Genomic DNA, 23,911 nt, shown 5'->3' with positions numbered 1-23,911 from the left:
TGAAGTAGCCTATGTCGGATGTGCTCTAGGAGTGGTGTATATGATCCCCCTTTCCTGCGGAAGGTGCTATGTCGGGCAGACGGGGCGTTGCCTTAACGATCGTTTAAGGGAACATGCAAAAAACTTGGGGGTAAAAGACAAGCTGGCGAACTTAGTTTCGCATGTTCTGGAGTGCGAATGTGTGCCACGATTTAACGAGGCTAAGGTTCTAGGCAGAAGCGCAAGCAGAACTTCCAGAGTCTTGTTGGAAGCTTTCCACATAAACAAAAAACGAGATCAGTGTGTGAGCGATGCCTCAATAACGTTGTTCTCTGCGGAGCGGGCATTTCTTGAGACGCGTTTAAAAAATAACTGATTATTTTTTTTTATTAGTCCTGTTTGTTTCTTCCTTTTTCCTTTTCTGTTATTCACGCTGTCGATTACTGGCTCTTTGTGGCTTGCTGTGTTAAGATATATATCTTAACTTTTTTGATATGAAAGAATGTTGACGCCCCTGGCTGTGTGCACGATATGATGTGACAAGGCTTTAAATGCTTTCCCTGAAGCGAAAAATAAAACCAGTTGTTAGTAGCGCTCATCCCTTGGGTCGTCGTTCTCTCGCCGTGTTTGTCTTTTTACGCGCTGACCTGTTTCAAACGAAATTTATTTACTTGTTTATTTATTTTGCTTGCGACGATAATCGCAGCATGTGAAGAAGGTCTTGCCCTCGCTAACCTCACACCACGGGGGCTTTCACGTGCAAGGGGATTAACCACGGTTGAAGAGGATTATCAGCCACCTACGTCACCACAAAAAGTACAACCCGAAAGCGATAGCATTTAGGAAATTATAAATTTAGTTCAATACATACTCGTCAGCGTGCGCATTTAAATCACAATCGCAAATAAACTCACGATAAAGCACGAGAAACTTATAAGCTATAGATATGGTAGAGCAAAAGTGTGATTTAGACAAATCAACCAATCGACACAGTTCTAGAAAAGAGCGTAGCGCTTACATTTCTAGATGACTTCAAAAAGCACGCAGGCTGCAGAAGGGAAGAGCTGTTCCAAAAACCCCCATAAACGAAAAATGTGCGTTATAAATTGTGCACCGCTATGGCGAAGATACGGCAGGGGATGCAACGCGCGCCTTCTCTGGCCTGCGTTTCGTTTTTTTTTATTTCATTTCATTTCTTTTATTCTTTTACGGCGGCTGTCGCGCGTGTGCCGCATGGCAAGCATGATGCGGTGTGGGATAGGTTGGCATAAATAGCACGACGGCGCGAAAGTGTGCGCAATTTTTCTCCCGTCGGTCGACATGGAGGCAGGCGATCCGCTGGACTGTTGCTCTTGCGTTGGGATGGAAACGTGTCGTCCGCGCGGGCCCTGAACGGCGTGCAGCAGACGTGGTGAGCTAAAAGGGCGGCTGTGCACGACGACCAGAAGTGGAGGGAATGGAGACGCCGTGTGTTGCACCACCTACGTCACGCACACTGCACACGCTCGCAGAGGATGGCAGCTTTCGAGGAGCTTCGCGCATTAGGACGCAAGAGTACGCGTTGCCAATTTTTGTTACATGCCTTGTCTTATCTGCTGTGGGATGTGAGCGTTTGTCGCGCTTCAGTTCAAGATTGCTGATCGGAGTAATGGGCCCATGAAAGAAGAAAAAAGAACATATCTGGATGTTTCTTTTATTTGACATTTTTCGTGTCACTAGCAAAAGTGCTTTGAGTCGAAAAGTGATATTGTCTGTCAAAATATCTTACGGGCCCACGTTAACAGCATTCTGCACCATTTAAAAAAAATAAATATAAAATAGTGTCGCTGAATCGAACATTCAGCTAAAATTGAGCAGCTGTCATTTACATATAACTAAGTGCGTACATGCTGAGTACGAGCAAATAAACTACATGCACAATCTACCTTAAAATTCGTGGTAGGGTGAAAACAACGGGTAATTGTTTTTCTAATAGCATTGTGATGGGCAAAACTATGACGCAACGGTCTTCACTGCATTTCCTAATGGAGACGACAACAATAGAATTGAGCTCTCATAGAGTTGCTCAATCCGCTCTCACAATGCACTGGCTCTGCAGCAGACCCAATTATTCGAAAAGGAGCAGTGTCCAACTCATAATTAGGGAACACACCTTGGATGCCCGTGACGTGGGCTGGAAAAACAGCGCTAACAACTTTGGGCCGCATGCGAGGCGGAACGAAACTATTTTCAACTTCATTAGCAGCCCCGTCTCGAGTCGCTGAAGACTGTCATCGATTTCTGCGGTGGCGAGCACCCACGACAGATCACCGTCCGCGCCGGTATCTGAGGGATTCGTGATGCACTATGCCGGAACGCCGGAGCAGTTCTCGCCCTCTGAAAAAACGGTTTTGGTCGCGTCCTGAGTCGTGAGTGGGGAGGGGGCGGTTTATGATGTCGCGCGGCCGCGAAATTTTCTACCCCGTCCCGATGACTGAGAGGCGAGGGTACTGCAGAAAGGGGGCACCAGATCCCATCACAGCATTCACCTTCGCCGGCGGTTCCGTGGAAGCAGAGAGAAATTGTGCCGCACAAGCAACAGCTCTCCCACCCTCCGGGTAAAGCCCGTCCATAACGTTTTCTATCAATAATCCTACGGCGCCTCCTCCTCACATAGCTCTCCAACTTCCGGTCTTGAACAAAAGCAGGGTTGACTTTGGTGGCTACTTTACGACCCCGTCAGGGGACGAAAATTTAAGTTGGGCTCCCTGGCTACTTTCTGACTACTTTGAACTTTTATTCTGGTGCAGTTACTAGCCACATTTTTTATAGCACCACCGCAAAATTTCGGCGCCTGAGCACTGACGCCCATTGCCAAAGGGTGGGCATACAGTCATGACAGGACTGCGCTTTTTCACTTTGTCGTCATCCACCATACTCCGGCATGGTGTTAATGCCCTTTTTGTGAGCCTTGGCATACGGACGCAGCAGGCAGGATAGGTGCCACCTTTTTTCCAAAGGCAACCCGGCTATATGGTTTTCCCCTCAGTCTTACAGTGGAGCCCTTGTGCCACCCCCAAGGTCTAAATCTCTGTAAGGCAAGGCGGACCCTTCTCCTCACCTTTGAAGACGTTTTGATTTTTAGGGAAGCCGTAAGGCCTCCACTAAACGAGTGAGAAGCAAACAATGCAGATTGGTAACTTTTGCAAAGACGGTATCTCTACAGCACGGCTACCTAATTGCTTGTTCCTATAGATATTTCTTGACACGTAGGGTTCTAAAGTTTTATAGACACTCTCTCTTCTTTCATGATCTTCGTTTTGTATGCCTTTTTCTGCTGTCAGTCCATCTGGCTTTTTCACGTTGTCTTGTCAGCTCCTCTCGCTTAAAGAGCCCTGTTGATCACGTTGAAGACACCTTCAAAAAAAACAGAGGAACAACGCCACTAATTTGCATTTTTCATTATATCCTATTCTTTGCTTTTCACTTGGTATCCTTATAGCAGGAGGTGTAAAGCGCTGAGGCATTAACTGATTGGGCAAATATACAAGTGAACAAAATTAGGTGCCATGACATATTAGCATCCACCGTGCAACTGATATGACATATTAAAAAGGCTAGCCTTGACTGCCCAGGCTGAGAAAGTAAGGTATTTTTAAGGGGAAGGTTTGGCTGTAAAGCTGAGAGGGACTTCAGCGCTGAATTCCCTTCCTTGCAAGCTTTCATAAAGTGAAACATAATCTCGAGAAAATACAGGCGAATAGTGCGGACATCAACATCAGCGCGATGCACTGCCATGCGCATTCGTCACATGCTACACAGCGCAATCAGCATTACGATCAGCATAACAGAAGCCGGGCAGCGGCTCTCCACGTCAGACCGCCCATCCTTGTCCACCTGTTGAGATAATGGTTTCGGTATCTTAGGTGCACGCAATCGGTTCCGAGTATGCATGCTCTGTGGCCAGGTTTGTTTCAGATCTATTCTGTGTATTTGGTCGTTATGGCATAAATGACGGTTATATGTTGTCTATAGTGTGCAGTGTCTTTCTGTGCGGAGCATACTATAGTATACCTATACCCAGGGAAGTGCGCACAAATTGTGCGACACATTCCTGCTCAAATTCATTCGAAAAGTAAGAAAAATCATTTTTTAATTTCTGACAGTCTGTGTGGCTGTTTAGCGCATATAGGCGCAATATTGAGACTGATAAACAAGCAAATATAAAGGGCACTTTTTTCTAACCGCTTACGGATTTTTAAGAAGGCGCTGATAGTATCATGAATGCCGCCTTCACTGTATACGTATTTGGCACGACACCGAGGCTAGCTGTGGGTGCTGCAGACAGGTGTTCCATATATGTGCATTGTGACGGCTGCCGTAGGCAGCAGGCGCTGTTCTTTGGCAACTGGCATTGAGCTTTGCGGCACGCTTTCTACCGTCAGCGGCCTCGAATAAGCAGCACGGCGACAACGCGCAGATTTTCGCTTTCCGCTTTCCGCTCTCTGCGGCACCTACAGCTATAGCCTCGGTGTCGTGTAGGTACTCTACCACAGACGTGTGTCATCGCCATTACGTCAGTCCCTTCCGCAGTATTGTGGCTGGGATTTGCGCCGCACTCTGGACGTCGAGTTTCCGAATCGGATTCGAAAAGGCTGAAGTTTCAATCGCGAATATCTCAATACCTGTTGCAATTAGACACGTGCTGCTGCAGTTTGTATTAGCCTCGAATCATTACAGTCTTCAAACTTGTGATTGCAATACGCGGCATTAAGTGAAGTACTAAAAAATATAATGACATTCGGTTAATGAATTAAAAATTATGAGACCACTGCGCCACCCGCATTGGAGGAATGCGTAAGTAGTGACGCCTCCTCACCCCTCTTTGCCGCCTTTTCCCCCAAATTAAGTTCCGTCATTGCCCAATTTGAGTTTTGAAATTTGGCGCCACGCTTTAGCTCCGCCCTCTTCCGGTGTTTTCAAATTTGGTGCCACTCTTGCTCCGGCCCCGCCCATTTTTTGGACATTTTTGGCTCTAATTATTTAACTAAGTACCCCACATGCGCCGCATGACTTTCCCTGCGAGATTTTTTTATGGTCTATCTAATGCAACAATTCTGTTTATTATATCTCAATTGGTTCGACGACAAGCTCGTGATGACACGAAACCGCGAACATAGCCATACAATGCTTACGCATAAACAACTCTGTCTGTTATGTTCTTATCTTGTGTCCGCCGGGCCAAATACACGTTCAGTGAAGGCGGTATTCGCGATACTATCATCGTCTTTTTAAAAACTGAAAGCAGTTAAAAGAAAAAAAAATACCATGTATAATTGCTTTCTTTCGAAACTCGTGTACTGACCATTGGTCTAGGGAACCATAATATTTAGGAATGTATTAAAATCGCAGAAAATGACTGTTCACATTATCAGTAACTTTCTTCATAATAGTCACTCGTGGCCTGTTCAAATCAATAGGAACATCCACAGCCTCTTATTTTTATATTAAGATACTCGGATATGCTGATATAAATCCAACTGCAAACACACACATCATTTCTTTAATAATCTTTCCACCACCCACCAGACCTTCTCCTGAACGTTTGGATGTACCTTACAACATACCGTGTTACGGAACAGGTGTGGATCGCAGGCTTAGAGCGAAGATTCCCCACGTACAAAAAAAGCCTGCGTCTACCTGTGGAATAACCGGTATATGGAAATGCATCATTAAGTTATTTTTTTTATTTCGCATTTTTTTCTTCCATTTGACTACCTGTGTGGCCAAAGGAATTTTAATGCGTCCTTTAACCTTCCCCCTGTCTTTGTTCATCTTAGGTTGTGATACAAGTACCTGCAACATTTTTCCTGAATGCACCGGGACTGTGTTTGCAATCCTCATAATATCAGGTGTTTCTGAGAAGCCCACTAGTAATTAAAAAAGGATTTTTGAGATAGAGAAGGTTTCTGCGGCATATATAGCAACACTAGTGTTGGCGGACGTAAAAAAACAGGCGAATCATCTTAAACTAGTAAAATAAAGCCGGCTACAAGTCACTAATTTCAATCAGGAGCCTATTAAATCAGGCATTAAAATTTAGTCCGCCACCTCTGGTATTGCCATACCGCAAATCGGTTCGGTTTACCTCAAAAACTCTAAAAATTAGTGGGGACCTTACCTGAAACACCCGGTATGTGTCAGTTTGTTCTTTATTGACAAGTGTCAGTCATTTCCCACTGATGCGAAATGTAAAACATTCCCTGCTGCAGCTGCCTATTAATGGTGCGTGGCCCGAGTGAAAACGTTACCGGGGCTTTCATGTTGAAAAAAATCAGTAAATAATAAAGGGCAGGTCCGTGGCGTGGGCACACAGCTGTCATACGCTTCCAAAAAATGCTTGAGACCTCTCGCCCAAGCGCGGAAATGTTCCCTGTGTTACGCTGGTCCTTTTCATGAGTGAGCAATTGGGCACTGCAACGCTCATCCTGGCATGCTCTCAGGTGACCCGACAACGACTGATAATGAGCTGCTTTTGCAGCAAAAAATGTCAGATATTACACCCGTAGCTGAATAAGTTCCTCTCCTTCTGACCTCCTTGCAGAAATAATTTTTCTGTCTGTCTCAGCTGTCCCGCGCCAACTGCTTCCATCCTCTCCAAACAGATTTAATTTCCTCAAACAGATGTAGCTTTCACTTTGCATAACTTATTAAGCGGACAACGCGTGGAAACGTATAATCGTGCAGAACATTGACCATTTGACTGACACTTGACCGTATTTTCCAAGCATGCATTGTCGATCCCTTACGCCACACCCCTCCCTTCACCCCCTGGTTCTTTGCCGACACCAGCTGTACGTTCCCCTCCCTTGGCATCCACTCTTACCCCAACGTACCCCTGGTTACCTTGTCTGTGCATGATACCGGTTAAAATCAATTTCCCCCTCTTCATTTGTATTCCTGGCGCACATGTCCAATAACCGATATGAGTGCAAACATCTTGAGCAACACGTAAAGTCGTGGCGCAGACGTACAGCTCAGTATACGTGTGCTGGAAAACACCCGATATGACACTTGGAGGCCCGAATAGTTCAGTTCAAAATGGATGGAACTTTATTAAGAGCAGTCACAGACGGAAATTTGTACATTCTACAGTCTACTGAAAGCAAGCTGGCAGCTCAATGAGTAAACTGTTTCGCTGCTACAGCAATCGGCTACAGTCGTCCAAGTGCGCGTGAGCTATGCAAACACCCAGATTTTTCAGCCATAGGCTGACTGTTCAAACAATGCGGGCAACTCTGCCAGGGCAACCTCGTTCCTCGTGCCCAGGTTGACAGTTTTCATCTGTCAAAAACTGTAAACCTGGGCGCGAGGAACGAGGTTTTCATCTGTCATTCAAAACCCCACAAGCCTATCACCCTAGACAACATCCGCCCCATTTCTCTTACATCCTGTCTAGGCAAGGTCTTCGAGCACATAATTCTTGCTCGGCTAACAACGTACATGGAAGACAACCACCTTTTCCCCCACAGTATGCTCGGCTTTCGTTCGCATCTATCTGCGCAGGACGCCCTACTTCAAATTACGCATGACGTGCTTGGTGATACTATCCCCCACCACACTAAAGCTATCCTGGCAGTTGACCTCACCAAGGCATTTGACAGAATTCGACACGATGCCATCTTACGGGAACTGCAGGCTCTACAGGTAGGCCCTAAAACCTACAATTACGCTCGCGCGTTTCTCTCGGGCCTAACTGCCTCCCTGCACATAGATCAGATTACCACATCCCCTTATACACTCGGAGAGCTCGGAACCCCTCAAGGGGCGGTCCTTTCTCCCCTTTTCTTTAACGTTGCTCTCATCCCCCTAGCTCACAAACGGGCTCTAATCCCACACCTAAAGCATACCCTGTACTCTGATGATATTACCACATGGACCACTCATGGCTCTGACGGGGAAATTGAGGAAACTCTTCAGTTAGCAGCAGACACCATCTCCTCTCACGCGTCATCCATCGGGCTCGAGTGTTCCCCATCTAAGTCCGCGTTCTTCCTAATTAGTCCAAAATCTAGCGCTAACTCGCCCATCCAAATCAATTTAAAAGGATCCCCTATCCCCATCACACCCGCCCTCCGCATCCTTGGCCTCCTCTTGCAGGATTCTGGACGAAATGAACATACCCTTAAAAGGCTCAAGGCCTCCACGCAATCCGTGTTGCACCTTCTACGCCAAGTGTCCTCCCTTAACAAGGGTTTAGACGAAGCGGACAACATGAAAGTAGTGCACGCATTTACGCTTAGCCGCATTCTATACGCTACCCCATATCTCAAATTGAACCGCACGGAAACCGAACGCGTGAACGCAATGATCCGCCTTGCGACTAAGGCAGCCCTAAACCTACCTCGTAGCACTAGCACAGCCAAACTTCTTGCACTAGGCATGCATAACACCATTCAGGAACTAGTTGACGCGCACCTTCAGACACAGCACCTTAGACTTGCCACGAGCGCCACTGGCCGCCATATACTCTCCTCCCTTCGCATCAACATACCCGCTAACCAGTCAACCCTTATACCCATCCCTCGACACATCCATGCACCTCTCGTTGTGAAACCCCTTCCTCGAAACGTCCATCCCAAATATCACATCCCTCGCCGCGTAGCTCGCGCTAATGCCCTCCATAAGTATTATGGGCAAGCCCACGATGCCGTTTGGGTAGACGCCGCATGTACAGCGCATGAAGCTGCAGCAGTTGCCTACAATCCAACCCTACCTCACCCCCTAACTCACCGTCTTCCCTCGGGCTCTACGCCTGAGGAGGCAGAGGAGACCGCCATCGTCCTAGCCCTTGCACATTCGGGCGCCCAATACATCTTCAGCGACTCCAAAACGGCTCTGTCCAACTTTGCCAGGGGCAGGATTCACGCCCCTGCCTGGCAATTGTTGAACACTCCTACCCAAAATTTACCGCGCAGGGTAGAGCTTCAGTGGGTGCCGGCTCACTCTGGGAACCCTGGAAACGAGGCTGCCGTTAAATTGGCCTGAGGTCTGATTTGCCGGGCTCAGGACAGTCTCGATCCAGGATTCTCGAGGGAGGGGGCGCACACCTTTGCGGAGCTCACGCAAATACCCCGTTTGGACCGTCGGACTTACCCTCCTCCCCACCCCTCTCTTACGCACTCCCAACAGATCCTCTTCAGACGCCTCCAGACCCGCTCTCTGTCATCCCCTCAGCTTTTATCCCACTATTGCGGCACATCCCCTGCATGCTCCCTATGCGGTGACCCCCACGCCACACTCTCCCATATCCTTTTCAGCTGCCCTGCTGACCCTCCCCCGCGGGGACAGCACGCCATCTCGAGCTGGGAGGACTGGGAGGTCCTGCTTATGTCTGCAGACCCGACATCGCAGCTTGCTGCGGTGACTCGGGCTGCCGACGTCATATCCCGGCATGACCTACTTGATGCAGTGCGGGACCGCGCAGTGGCCCAGGGACCCAGCTGGGTCTGAAACTCACTTGCTCAATAAAGTTTTTCTGTCTGTCTGTCTGCTCATCTGTCACTGGTGGCCAGAAATGTCCGCACTGATATGAGATGAGGGACCAAATAAGGGGCCGTACATAAAATAAGAAACTGAATACTGCTGACTTATATGGAAGCGCCCTTGTCTCAGGTGTGCGAGGATAACGTCCAGATTCTTGGAGTTGGAGTTCAGCTGCCATCTCGTAAAGAGAGACGTCGGTTCTTTTGCCGCTGTCAAGCTGCCCTTGTCTCTTGAAGATGCATCCCTTACGCGGTTCGGGCGTGCGACACAAGCAGGATGAATGCGAAGCCGTTGTCATCAGTGGTGAGAAATTCTAGCGGGCTCGCATAATATATATTATCGATGTCTCAATCTGTAGCCGCTTGCATCGCACAGACAGCATCACACGTATATGCGGGAGAGAAGATGAGCTTTAAAGTTTCCCCTTAGTGAAAAACGCGCAAAACAGTACCTACACAACAATAAAGATGACTGCTATTGCCCAAATGAACAACCATCATACAAGGACGAGCGTTCCAGCGTCCCCAGCGCAGGCATTTTCCTCTTTTCGTTCGAGTCAGTCAAGTAAGTTTCTGTGTGGTCTATTTTTTATCAAAAAGCACGCACTGGAAAATCTTGTCGCTTAAGGGGTGAATCCGATCGCTTCATGGGGAACTGTTCTCAGCGCGAACAGCGTTGCCGGTAAACAGCTATCCCTGTCTTTTTTCCGTTCATAGCACAACGCGCGCAGAACCCTTTTGAGCACGGAGTGCATTTTCTCGACACTTCGACTGGGGATGGTATACCGGTCTGTATATTAGCTTGATATCGCACCTCTTCGAAAAAGGTGGTTGTTAAGGAGCTGGTGAACACGGTTCGCTTATCCGCCTGAATCTCCGCGGAAAAACCGATTCGTGCAAAGGTGCTGAGCAAAGCGTCCACTATGTCTGAATAACTTAGTTCTTTGAGGGGGACTGCTTCAGAGAATTTGTTGCTGGACACAGCATGGTAAGGAGATACTTGTATCCTGATTTCGACTGCGGTAGGGGCCCTACCGTGTCGATCACTAACCGCCGAAAAGGCTCCGTGATCACGGGAACCAATTTCAGGGGAGCTTTTCATTTTTCTCCTGGTTTCCCGACTCGTTGACATGCGTCACACGTCTTCACGTACCGCTCCACGTCTTTGAAGCACCCTGGCCAGTAGCACTCCATTAAAAGTCGCTCTTCGTTTTGTTAATCCCCAAGTGTTCCGACCAGCTGTTCCCATGACACAAGCTCAGAAGTGAGCCCGGTATTTTTCCGGAATTGCTAGCTGATCAAACGTCTTGCCTTTGCGATCTCTGTCGTGCCTGTACAGCAGTCCGCCTTTTTCGAATATCGTGATGTTACGCCTCGCTACGTCCTCTTCCACGGTAGCGTGCAGGCGCCTCCAACTAGGGTCGTTCTTTTTGCTCTGCCTTCAAACCTCTCTCTGTCTATTTCCAAAAGCCGCGAAAAAACTGCGCGAAGTGGGGGCAAATACTGATGCTCCGGTGGGCTCTATTTCCTGCGGTTCCTTGGCCCCGCAGCTGCGTTGATGTCGCCTGATCTAGGGACAACCTCGACCTCTTGTTCAGCCACTAGGTTTGGCTCCATTATTTCAGGTTCTGCTCCGATTTCCGCCTCTCCCTGTCCCGGGTCCTGTGTTAACTGAGCGGCGAGCTGGCGGGTTTTAGAGCGCGTTAGTGCCTGTACTTTTCCTTCTCCAAAGATCTGTCCTCGCTCACGCAACAGTCGGTCAGACCGGTTTCAGAACAGATAAGGATATTCCAGCGGAACTGTTTTCGAGACGGCTGCCTCCGTCATCAGTTTTTCCAAACGGGCCTGAAATCTCAACCCTTGCCATAGGTAAGCAAACACTGTGTTCCTCCAAAAAACCTATTTAATCCACGTTACTTCTCCCGTGAAATCCTCAGACGTAACATAGGATGGGTCCACTACATCCATCGTAGCCGCACTGTCCCTGAGCACCTTACAAGGCTTGCCATTTACCCCTAACTCATGAAGGTAGAGGCGAAGCAGTTCTAGGTTTTCATCACTTACCGTTTACATACAAGAACACCATTCGCTGGTTTCTACATCTTGCAGCGATGTGCCCTTTTTCCTGGCAGTTATAACACCGCAACGGTTGCCTGGCCTCGAACTCCTTTTTCCGCGCCTTTTCTACCCCTTCGTCCTTTGTTTGACTACCGCTCTTCTCTGAAGCATTTTCGGTGACCTTTTTTTGTGTTGAACCCTGTCCACGTTTCCATTTAGATACGGTCGTCTAGAAGAAAATTACGTTCCTGAGTTAGTTCCTCTTTTTGACTGGCCTTCCTCCGCATTCGCCTTTCTCCGCGTGGAGAATTCGTCTGCGAGTTGAGCTGCTCGCTCGACTGCCTCTACCTTTTCTTTGTCCTGCACCTAGAGTTTTACGGATGGTGGAATGCTGCGGAAAACTGCCCCAGACAGTCGCACTCAACTGCCTTGTTCTTGCTTTCGTACACGCCTGCCCCCTTAAGCCACTCTACAAGGTTGTTTTTCAATGTGTACGCAAACTCCGCTCCGCATAATCCTCATTGCTTTTTTTTGTTCCCTCCCTAAAACGCTGCCGAAATGCCTCATCTGAAAGGCGATATTTCTTCAGTAGAGCGTATTTCACCTTGTCATAATTTTCCGCATCCTTTTACGCTAAGTCTGCGATCACATTAGCCGCCTCGCACGGTAAAAGGACCTAGAAGGCTGTTGTGACCACAAGTTCTCGGCGATTTTTCTTTTGGCACGCCCTTTCATATGGTGAATTCCAATCGCAGCCCGAGCGGTCTGCACGCTCTGTGACAGGGCGCCTGAATCCGGCGCAGAGGCGCGTGTCCTGAAATTGCGATTGGAGTACACTTGCTCTGGCCAGAGCATGCAGGCCAGAGCATGTAGGACGCCGCTATCGCCGCTGAAAAAGAACGTCACGCAAACTTCCGGTTGGGTCCGCCGATTTCGGCGAGCAGTCCCGACTGCTCGACGGAGCAATCTCGGCTCGGCAACCGCTCCCTGTCTACGATTGGAAGACGCGATCCGTGCCTCAGATCGCGTTTGGAACACAGTTGCTCCGAAAAGAGCAGGAAACGTTGCTCCAGAAGTGCTCCAACTCTGCGATTGGAAGTCACCAATAGTTAATTAGTAGAGACCGACGTCTTCGCCAATCTTGTAGGGATACATCCAATTGTCTGTACGGTGATACTCTACCCTGTTTAATCTATCATGAATGTTTGCTTCCCCGTTTTGGGCTGCCAGACGCTGGCTTTCGAGTTGGAGCTCCATCATTTTCAGTTGTCTCTGTTCGGCGGCTTGCTTTTTTTTACCATCTGCTTTCATTTTTCTTTCTCTGCTTCTTTTTGCCATTCTAGCTCTTTTTGCGAACTCTTCACCTATCAACAACAGCTCTTCCTTACCAACCTTCCTGAAGTCCATGATCGCTGCCCCAAATGGTGGCTTTGCCCATTCACTAATGTTCTATGGTTCTGTGCAAACTACACTGTGCTACAGACACCCGATTACCAGCAGTTCAAACTTTTTACCAAGAGTTTTAAGCCTGGTGAATAATAGAACAAAGACAAGGCGCTCACCCGTACATGCGGAACGCTGTTACCTGGTCCATCCCAAGCGCTGCCAACCAGTTGTTGAAGGTGGGGATCGGGGTCGCTTCTCGACACAATCTCGGTCAAGATGACGCCCGCTCCGACCCGGACAGGAGTGCCGCTGAGTGAAGGGTTCGTTAGTGGAGAAAGAAGACGGTTTATTTGCATACCTAAAAGCTTTTGAGTTCAGAAGTGAGCTGCTTCAACTGCACCTGCAGTCCAGCTTTATAGACCTCCTGCATGTTTGTAAACAAACGAGGTGTCGCTGCAGTCGCTAGCGAGCTCGTGGTAGGCAAAAGGTCGGGGAGTGGCGTCGCGGATAGGTGTTGAGCGCGGGTTTTCAAGGCTTGTAGGCGCGTTTCCAGTTTCTGCGAATCATAGCAATGGTCGAAGCTTCCAACTTAGTAATTTGTTGAAGTACACAAGCTGGCGTTGGCCACGTGCGGCCTATAAAGAGAATAGTTTGCCACTGTATTGTGTATGTGGTTAGTAGTAAACATGTAGAAAGCGTTCTGCCGTTTATGCGCTAGGCATTGAATAAAACAAGTTTTGACACTGTGCACTAGCCGGAATGATTTTATTTCGGGATAATAGTGAGGGGAAGTACTGGCCTTCTTTCGTCGGAGCAGACATGCGCTCATCGTCTGCTGACATACGTACGTGTCGCGCTGTGCGAAAAGTGGGGACAGCGTCGTGTCCCTCATCTCCTGTCTCGCTTAGCGCTGTTTTTAGCCGCATGACCACACACCAGCCAGGCCGACTTGTCCTCTTATTAAGCTGGTCGATTTGGTGAAAATTTTTTATTTCTAGAATTATTTTCTTTCCTAGCCCTGAAGTCTAGTTTCGTGACGAAAAATTATAGCAAATTATTGAGTACAAATTTATAAAATACGCTTTTTAGAAAGTGTGGTCGTCAAAAATTTGTGAGGTAATTTCTTTGATTTCAGTGCCGCATTTCTTGACCAAAGCGAAAGCAGAAGATGCCATAAACGAGGGAATAAACTTTAAGGTTCGTTTTGTGACCTCTCACATTTTCTGCGACTGGATCACTCACCTTCGTAATTCGCATGAAAATCAAATGATTCCATTTGTCGCAAACTATTCCTGAGACGTTGAGGAGCGTAATAAATCTCTCGATTTTTTCTCTACACGTGCAGTACTGTGTTAGTTATTTCTTGTAAGAAGCGTTTTCATGTAACTATGCATGCATAAGTACTGATCATATAGAAAAAGAACTAATCGCGTCATCGTAATGAACAGGGCTTTATGTACATGCTGGCATAAAAAAAACCGCACTATCTACTAAATTATTTGAGACCTTGAGGGGACTTGACGACGGTGTTAATTATAATTACCCAGAACTGCATCAGGTATAGCTATAAATAAAGGAATTAGTGAAACTAGCGTAGGAATTTCATATTTGCACCAAGTTTAGTTACATATCGCATGCATGAATAACGAAAACACTTTTCATTGCCGCGTCCCCTCTCAATCTCGCCACGTGTCTGTTAGTAGCACGCCTTCGGCTGCTTCTTTCCAAACAAGCTTCGCGATCATGTACTACCTCATGAAACATGACACATGCATGATGCAATGTAAAAGCATATGGCGTTTAGCACACTTAAGGTACGCTATTCTAAGCACACCCAACGCGACCGCGCAAGATTGACACAACTTACCAGACTTCTTTCTACTCGAATGAAATAATTACCTCGTCATATCAAGAAACAGTTTCAAATAAATATTGAATGTCATAAAACGCACCATTAAAACATGGTGTGCTATTAACAAAAACGCATTACTTGGGGTCGAGTGAACCTGTCGGCGCCCCGTGCACTCCGGCTCAAGGTGATAAGTACGTGTGCAGCTGCATATGTCTTTTTTTTCCTTGAGAAATTATCAGCCTACTATCCTGAAGTTCAGGTGAATGAACGCAGTAACTCGCAAGTTATTAAGTGCATTGAGTGGCAGTGCCTATCGACTCTCAGACTTCGCGCTTTACTACCGCGGCCCAGTGCCTGTTAGCCAGTTTCCGAATGCGGCATTTATGCGCGAGAAACCTATCGAGGCTAATTTAATATTTTTTATTCTACTACGCGGATCCAGCAGTGACGCAGCTGGTCAATACATGCTGCTTCTGCAGTTCACAGGCTTGAAGCAGCCACCGGTAGCTGCGGCAGCTGCGGTCGGCACGGGCAAGCGGAACCTGTTTTGCCTACCATGCGAAAGTCGCTGCTAACATCAGCGCCACCGCATCTTCGTGACGTTGCGGGGTGAAGGAGGTCCATACACTGCGTCTTCCCTAAATTCCCCAGGTAGGGGAAGCCCTCGCCGTGGTGGGTGCGGCCAAAACTCACTTTCCATACAAACAGGCACCTCTGCACACATGGACATGCCCCTGGCATAAGTTGAGCACGAGGAGAGGGGTATGCGGCCAGGACCCCGCCGGGCTGGTAGGGACGTCAGCTGGTCGGCCCGCTCTCCGCCGATCGCGAACTTCGAACAAGCCTAGGCGCAAAAGCCGGAGCGCCCCGTCGGGAGATAATCCCCAGTGGTTGTGACATTGTTGATGGCTGGCGAAGCCTGTGGACGAGCCGCCTTGGCGATCCGTTCTCACGTCGGTGTTGTGTCCTGGAAGCCAGGGGTAGTCGGTTCGGTAGAGACGCCGGGGAAAATCAGAAGACAGCCGAACCACTTCGCTGGCGGCGGCGACGACCCCTTAAAGGGATTTTCGCAGAACCCTGCTCCCCGCTTGTTCCACGCCACGACCGGGCGAGTGTGGTAAATGCGCCCCGCAGAGACCCTGGCGAGAGATGCTATCTTGGTGGCAATCTCGGGACCCGCTGGTGCCAATCTTAATACCAGCTGGCGTCAATTCCTAATAGAGCCTGGGCCAAGTGCGCACCGTTCTCCCATGCTCCTACGAGTAGATGTACACCTGCTCCATGCGAAAGGTACGTCTTGCTGCAGGCTATAAGGCACCCGCTTCTCAGTATCCAAGCAAGTAGATCGATGTTCGGGCTGCAAGAAGACCGCGGCTGTTGCAGCTCAAACATTCCTCGGTGCTGCGCCATGGAAGCAGCACTTACAGCAGTGCAGCGGCGTACGCCGTCGAAGCGCTGCCGAGAACCGTGGGTGCGCGTGCAGGGTCAAGTGGAAGCACCCTGTCGCCGCACCAAGCGTTAACGCCAGTCTGCAAAACACACCGATCCTATCGGTTTCGGCTCCGAGCTCCGTGTCGTCGCACAGCGACGCAGGGCAGGAGGAATGCTTGCGACTCGAAAGATGCTCTGCTTGAACGGGACATTCGCTATGGCGACTGGTGCGGAACGCCACCCGGGGGCACGAAAGCGGTGAGCTGCCCTAGAGGGAAGGCAGCTCCCCTTCATCTTTATTTTTCTGGAGGTTTACCATGCGATTTACTTTTTACCATGCCAAGATTTCCGGTATTTCGTACAAAAGTGCGGTTTTGTACACAAAACGGTTATGAGTGCGAAACAAAAATTCAAAACTAGTGATGCCTTTAGAACGCATCGATTCCAAACTTTTGCCGACCGGTTGGTACAAGTTTTGCGTTCTACAGCAATAAAAATATATTTATGAGAAGCACTCCGTTTTTGGAGGTTATTTGTTTCGAAAAGTATCCGCTACGTAACTAAGACCAGCTTTGGCAAGCAGGAGGAAAACAAGCATACACAGCTGTTTTTCTCATTCCTCGTACATTACTAGTACCGCCGCATTCTATGTGCCTGCAAGAAATAATGGGCAGATTTAGGAAATGCGCATCGCGGGCAACGTATACGCGTCCCCACTCAATCGTTATATCCGAGAACGGGAACCCGACCGCGGCGGCTGCGTTTTTGTGGAGGAAAAACGCTAAGGCGCCCGTGTGCTGTGCGATGTCAGTGCACGTTAAAGATCCCCAGGTGGTCGAAATTATTCCGGAGCCCTCCACTACGGCACCTCTCTCTTCCTTTCTTCTTTCGCTCCCTCCATTACCCTTCCCTTACGGCGCGGTTCAGGTGTCCAACGATATATGAGACAGATACTGCGCCATTTCCTTTCCCCCCCAAAACCAATTATTATTATTATTATTATTATTATTATTATTATTATTATTATTATTCCGTACAGTCAATTAAAATATTTTTTTCGGACCTTCACGAACTCTTGACGGTGATTTGTAAATGTGTCATCTGTACTCAGCTGAGCAGAAATGGGCGCGTTTTCCCGGACGCGTAGCACCTTTCAATTCGTTGTCTGATGTCACACTTCCCCCTGCGTGCAAGGGCCCGTAAGCGACGTCCAGGAAATCGTCAAGGACGCCCCTTTTCATGAAGCGATGAAAGGTACTTTTTGGGTGTTATACAGAACTAGCTTATCAGGTTCATTTCCTGAGCCGTCACAAATGTGTGGGCTGGTAGAGAACCTGCACGTTTACCTTACGTTCCTAATTGATTTCTTTCTACGCACCCTCATCTTTGTCTAGGCTGAACCAAAAACTGTTAAAGCTGCTCATTAACGGACTCGACTTCGTAAACCATGACGCCTCCCTATGACTTCTCCGGATCAGACTATGTAGTCTTGATATGCCCACTCCGACATATACCTGCATGCAGCTGGTACTTCCGGTTCGCCAGCGACTCTATTCTCCGTTCGGATTACCTTCCCAGTACCGCTCATCTTGGCGTGCCGCTCACGTTGTTGTTGTTTGCCGCTCACGTGCTACCGGGAGTGATTACATTTCTTTTTTCTTTCCCCTTTTATTGCACCGTACTGCTGCCCCCTATGACCTCTTTCAGAGTAAGAAAAGGTCATCTACAGCCTGTTGGTCCTCTTCAACCTATAGACTTACCTCTTAACCTGTTTCTTACGTTGGCCTCAACTTCCAGAGTCCTTTCCCGACGTCCCATACAAACAATAACTGGATTGACATTACAGCTTACTGGGAGAACAGGTACGATGTGACACGCGCGTTAGCCAGAAGGCATGGTACCGCATTTGCAGAGTTTGTTTTGCAAGACATTCTTCACCATGGTGCTACACGAGTGTTAGCGATCGAGGTCGCTACTTTCTGACGGAACTAAGCGATGACATCTTCCGCTTGCATACATCCGCACAAGCTGACAAACTATGGTCCCCAAACCGATGGTCTTACTTAACATCTCAATTGAACATTGACCGTTTTGTTGTGAAGCTACATCTCTACCGAGCAGTGCTTGAGGCATGGTTCTACGTTATGTTACGTTCGTCTAGAAGTCTTCCCCGCCGCCAACACCGCCGGCTCAATCCCACAGTACGCACGACATGCCATCGCGCAATGCCACCACGCGAGACATCATTTGCACCAGCCGCCTGCGCCTGCCTTTCCACGTCATAAACCTATCTTCAGTCAGTTCACGACCGCTGATATCGGCAAGCCCATTTCCCACCAGGCTGGCTCTACCTTCGGTGGTGTCCATATCGCCCAGTCGGACTATATGGGAAATCCTTTCCCTGTACAATGGCCGTCACCTCGTGGTCCGGAAGTTAGCCGAAGTGATACACGAAATTGCAGCACTCGATTCTCCCAAAGTGGTCCACCTCTCCCGCGGCTGGTGCGGTTCATAGTGTTCACCTTTTAAACCTTACGCAGCTGTTGATCCCGCTTTCAGATTAGCGCCGGGGAGGTTGTCTCACGACGATGCATGCGGAAAACGATGAGGAGCGGGTTCTTGTTCAAGGTGTTTCTTGCGTAACTAGCTGTTGGGGGGGGGGGGGGGGGGGGGCAAATGTGCCTGTTTTACTTTGTGTTGCAAATTATCCAATACAGTTTTTCTTTTAAAAACTGTGAAAGATATTTTGCTGCGGTCTCTGAATAAGGATTTTTCCCCAAGGCTCGCAATCCTGAAAATTTTCAAATTAAGGGAAAATATTGACAATTTAACTAACCTGCTTTTTTAGTCCGAGATTTTAGGGCATAAGGCTATATTGCAAATTGAAGGTTTTTAAAGTAGAAAATCAACTCGGTTTTAAAATCTCCAAGTCCGGACTGTGGTTCGAAATGTCGAAAGTGAAAATATGGTTTTGAAGACTATAGTTAGGTTGGTTTTCCTGTGTCGCTCATTGATCAAATGAAGTCAGTTGAGTATTAAGCAGAGAAAATAATAATGCAGTTCATACATGTTATGATGTATAAGATGCTAGCGTTGTATCCGTGTCAGCACCACGTTTAGCGAAACAACCTGATGAATTCGCAACATGGGAAAGTCAACCGGAGTGCGTTCGTTGATATGTTTTTCACTTTGGATATATCTCGAAGCATATTGCCATCTTGAAAATATGGAAAAAAAAGCTCTCTTGAAGTCAGTTTTTGCGGGCTTCAACTTCGCAATATAAACCTGTACCCTGAAGGCAAAAATATTAGTTTGCTTATATAATTTTAGGTGATTATTCGTCTATAGTTGTGTTTTATTAACTAAATACTGTAAGCCTTGTAGCATATGCAATCTACGAGCACAGACCCCGCCGTCGTATTTCACGGCTTTCAAATGAAATACCTCTACACAAAAATCTCAATGCACACGATATATTTCCCAATATCTGATGATATCTTCACGCTGTACAGTTCACAGATGCACAGTGACGCAGGGCAATCATGTTGTAATGCGACGGGTCGGGGGAGGGGGCGAAACACGCGGGATCACCCTACTGACTGCGATGTTTTTGCCACAACCCTCCATGCAAACACTCGCGAAGACACCATGGCTTGAGAGACAAACCAGTATCGATGTGTCCTTCTCCTTGATAAATAGAAAGCTCAGTACTTTAGTTTTCCGACGACAATGTCCTCGATAGAACTTAAAACCACACATATCCTAAGGCGTATTCTTCGTCCTCTTTGCCAAAGCCTGCGCCACGATCCTCTCCTTACCCTGCCACCATTAGGACTCCACCCGTCCGGCTTGGAATTTATACCGGAGGCGAAGTCCATTCGTAGGGGTCAGTAGAGGCAGGGTCGTGGAGGATGGGCGCAATGCCTTTCGCGAAGGGTCGAACACCGGTCGCTCCACACGTTCATCTTTCAGCCAACCTTGGTCGTTTAGAAACGATGCAGAATAAAACCAAAGAGCTGCCACTCAACGTCCTGCACAAGGGGCAGCTGTCTTGCGAAGCCTCCAGCATTCGGCCACCCCAGACATTCGTCTGTCTGTCGGTCATTGCTGACTGTAGGCACGACAACGAAGATGACGCGGCAGCTGCAACTTGACGTCTCTTTCGCCGTGCCTCGATCTCATGTCCCGCTGGCCATCACCATCAGCAGACGAGGTGCGCTCCTTTCGCAGGCAGTGCACAAGTTCTTCCTCATCTTCCATGGCACCACGGAGGCCAGATGGCGAAAGCGCAGCGGGAGGATCGTGAGCGGAGTCTGGGGTAAGACGAAGGAGTCGAGTAGCAGCCTTGGCCAGTGGCAGGTGACCAATTTCTTCCTCGCATCCTTTGACAGCATGGAGGTAGTGAGGCGCAAGTACTCCAGTTGCATCGTCAGTAGGACCAAACGTGAGGCGGGAGGAGACTGTAATAGCATCAGGAACAAGTTGTTGCAGGAGCTCCACTAGTTCTGGATGTTCAGTGACCTTGATGGCAGTTGGCGAAAGCGCACAGAACTCATCTGTACCAAGGTTTGTCATGAGGCCGAAAACTCCATCAACACCGTGCACAAAGCCTTCCTGCAGGACGTCGAGATCTTCCGCATCTGCGACTGCGGTTAGTCCAGTTGGCGCAAGTGAACGAGATGGCACGATAGCAGCAGGGCCTGTCGCTAGTTGAAAGAGACGAAGAGTAGTGCAGTGGGTAGCCGGCAGCTCGGAGTGGTCAATGTTCAGAAGCCGATGGCGTGCGCCGCGTGCCAACAGTGCAAACACACCCTGGACGTAGACAGCCATGACACAGGTCCCGGCGTCTGCTGTAGGCCGGAGAAGGTGTTCATACTGTCCGTAGTGCTCTTTTTTATCGCCGGGCACACGTTTTTCGTATAGATAAGGATGGGTAAGGTGCATGTTTCTGTGCGTGAAATCGCTGAGGTGTTCTGGAGCCTGGGCCAAGTGCGCAGCGTTCTCCCATGCTCCTACGAGCACAGGTGCACCCGCTCCACGTGAAAGGTACGTCTTGCTGCAGGCTATAAGGCACCCGCTTCTCGGTATCCGAGCAAATTGAGCGATGTTCGGGCTGCAAGATGACCGCGGCTGTTCAAGCTCAAACATGGCTCTGTGCTGCGCCATGGAAGCAGCACTTAAAGCAGTGCAGCGGCGTACACCGTCGGCGCTCTGCTGAGAACCGTAGGCGCACGAGCAAAGCCAAGCGGAAGCACCCTGTCGCCGCACCAAGCGTTGACGTTGCGGTCTGCAAAACATACCTATGCCCTCGGTTTCTGCTCCGAGCTCAGTGTCGTCGCACAGCGAAGTAGGGCAGGAGCCAGGCTTGCGACTCGAAAGATGCTCAGGAGTCAGGGCTCGTTCGCTATGGCGACTGGTGCGGAACGCCGCCCAGGGGCACGAAAGCGCTGAGCTGCGCGAGAGTGACGGCAGTTCTCTTCATCTTTCTCTTCCACGCGATTAGGTATTAAAAGTCGGCCAGATGCCGGTTTCATGTATTGTGTGAACGCAGGATTTTGGGCGCCTTTGTTTACTGCCCAGAAACGGGACAGGTACCTTGTCTTGTGCTGTAGTGTTTCTGCCATTCATTATCTATAAGTGTCGCCTTCTGGGGATCTGTCTGCTTTCGGAGTAACAACTTTCGTGATTTGCTTCACTTTTTCTCTCTCGTAGTTTTGGTGCTCTCCCTCGCACGTTCTTCTTAAAGGGAAGCTGATGAGCCGTGGGCGTCTGGACGTGGGCAAGCTTATGATCCACGAATACAGTTTTTTTGTCGATTTGATTCCTACAGGAGCCGGCAATCGCCGATAAAAAGAAATACTTATGAGGAAACTTAAGCTTCCCTTTAATGGTATGACGCGATAGCGTTAATGAGACCCTTCAGCGGCTTGGGGTCCTCTGTGCGTATCACTTCGCGCAGATATTATTTCTTTCAGCATAAACGCTTAACCATCTTTTAAGAGCAGACTGCGATAGAATTAGAGATGCAACCCGTGCAGCTACTCTTTCTCTGTCGTCTTCAGGTTCAACCTACATTAGTCATTCTCTACCTTACCTTCATAGACAGCGGGGAGTCCCCATACCTCTCTTCGCGCAGTGGTGCAGCGGTAAGGCTATGCGCCACTGTCCCGGCAGGTGTCTGTTTCAAACACAACAACCGATGGGACTAGTGACACCCAGGTTGCTCTTCACTTTCGCTCCTAACCATTAGACACCTTTAGCATACCGTGTACCATGTTACCGTTACCGTTACCGGAGTAGCTGGAGCCCGCCCACTGCCGGTGTGCATGCGCTGATTGGTCCAGGTGCTCGAGGGGCGCGGAGCTGTCGGGTACCTGGCGCCATCAAGACGATTTTCGCAGGCGCATTGGCTGCGCGTGGGCTTCCGGTACTCCGGTATCGGTAACGGCAACACGGTACACGGCATGCTAAAGGTATCTATTAATTCAACTGCAACCTGCCACGGTAGGCAGGTTGTGATAACTTTGTAAGGTCACGTTACCTAGGTTGCAGGTGGCAGCGACGGTGCAGTCCTTGTCTAGTCCGGCCATGCCAGCGGAAACCAGCGGCGGGATGTCAGCACTTCGGTCCCTCGTTTCCCCGTCTCAGCCAGCCGCGCTCACTTCTGTGCGTCCGCCGTTCGACTGAGACCGGGATCGGATGCGATAGGCTGCGCTGATCTTGGTTTTCTCTTCAAGCTTACTAAGGAGTGTTGACGGAGCAGTGTAAGTCCAAATGAAACGTCGGGCTGATCAAGCTCGTGGTGTGAACAGCCTTCCGCTGTACGACCACTATCGGTTGGGACGACGCCAGCTTTCACTGCTACTCGCCAGATAACAGGCTAGGAGCGCAGTATGTTGCGGCATTGATATGTGAAAATTTCAAACTTTCGCGAACAGTGTGCACCTCGGATCACTTCCGTGACAATGATACCAGATACCTTCTAGATAATGTGTCCACTGGGGTTGCTAACGAAGTCAGCTGCACAGGAGCACGGCCATGTAAGAGTACTCGGCGTAGCGCAAGTAGTCCCCGGCTTCGCTTGGTCGTCGACGCGGCCGCAGTCGAGGTGCATTGAAGGAGAAACCACAAAGGCTCATACGCTTGTAAGGGCAGTGTCGCAGGATGTGGCTGGCATTCCTGCAGTGAAAGCACAATGAACGGTTTTCTTGGGTTTTCCAGGCGTCGCACATCCTGCGGCTTGTGTGTGGATTGTGGATCGTAGATCCGTATCGTAACATGGAACGTATTCTAGGGGGCAGCGTTCTAGCACGGCTGGTGCATGTCGAAGAGGGCTTGGGGCGTCTCTTAGGGGCCTACGATTACGTACTGCAGCGGCGTAAATCATAGCTTAGGCTTCCGTTAAAGTCGGCGACGAAGGGCGAGCCAAGCATATCGCGGGCTGCCTCGCGGTTGATGTTAGCGTCGCTACCATAAGTGGGTGGGAAGATGGTAGCAGCGGATGCAGCTATTCCCGAACAATCTCGCGGATGACATTCCGTAGGTTGTTTCCTATTGTAGGCGTGCCGTCTGAGTAGCTTGCTGAGAGCACTTGGACCGATCGGTTTTACTGGTGGGTGCGTTCAGGAGGCTCCTTGACGGTCGAAGCCCCTTCGGTGAATTCTGGGGCAGTTTTGGGCAG

The 23,911-nt window shown here is 49.1% G+C and overlaps 2 protein-coding genes and 1 long non-coding RNA gene across 5 annotated transcripts in view; 1 reads left to right on the top strand and 2 right to left on the bottom strand.

The window, feature by feature from the left end:
* The window catches only part of LOC144113186 (protein regulator of cytokinesis 1-like), a 347,115-nt gene that overhangs the window by 107,526 nt on the left and 215,678 nt on the right, over positions 1-23,911 (bottom strand). The window lies entirely within an intron of this gene.
* Positions 1,063-9,505, top strand: LOC144133731 (uncharacterized). Of its 2 annotated transcripts, XM_077666862.1 has the most exons (3): positions 1,063-1,533; positions 7,525-7,665; positions 9,279-9,505. In XM_077666862.1, the coding sequence occupies exons 1-3, from the start codon at positions 1,436-1,438 to the stop codon at positions 9,469-9,471; spliced, it is 432 nt and encodes a 143-aa protein (XP_077522988.1). In that variant the 5' UTR covers positions 1,063-1,435; the 3' UTR covers positions 9,472-9,505. The 2 variants fall into 2 exon arrangements, with proteins under 2 accessions (XP_077522988.1, XP_077522990.1); XM_077666864.1 differs by lacking the exon at positions 7,525-7,665 and having other exon boundaries at positions 1,081-1,533.
* On the bottom strand, positions 1,732-22,855 carry LOC144133743 (uncharacterized). The gene is made up of 3 exons (XR_013315099.1): positions 22,772-22,855; positions 13,124-13,256; positions 1,732-3,375 (listed from the first exon to the last, which is right to left on the bottom strand). It is a non-coding gene; the product is annotated as an uncharacterized LOC144133743 (long non-coding RNA).

Source organism: Amblyomma americanum, chromosome 1 (genome assembly GCF_052857255.1).
Source record: "Amblyomma americanum isolate KBUSLIRL-KWMA chromosome 1, ASM5285725v1, whole genome shotgun sequence".
NCBI classification, from domain to species: Eukaryota; Metazoa; Arthropoda; class Arachnida; order Ixodida; family Ixodidae; genus Amblyomma; species Amblyomma americanum.
This window is presented reverse-complemented; position numbering and strand designations above follow the sequence as displayed.

What these genes read in the sequence shown, in the direction of transcription:
- LOC144133731 (XM_077666862.1), top strand. Translation starts at nt 1,436, where the DNA reads ATGGAGACGCCGTGTGTTGCACCACCTACGTCACGCACACTGCACACG. An exon ending in TCGCGCATTAGGACGCAAGA is followed by an intron (nt 1,534 to 7,524) that starts GTACGCGTTGCC and finishes CTATCTGCGCAG; the next exon opens with GACGCCCTACTTCAAATTAC. An exon ending in GGGAACTGCAGGCTCTACAG is followed by an intron (nt 7,666 to 9,278) that starts GTAGGCCCTAAA and finishes TATCCTTTTCAG; the next exon opens with CTGCCCTGCTGACCCTCCCC.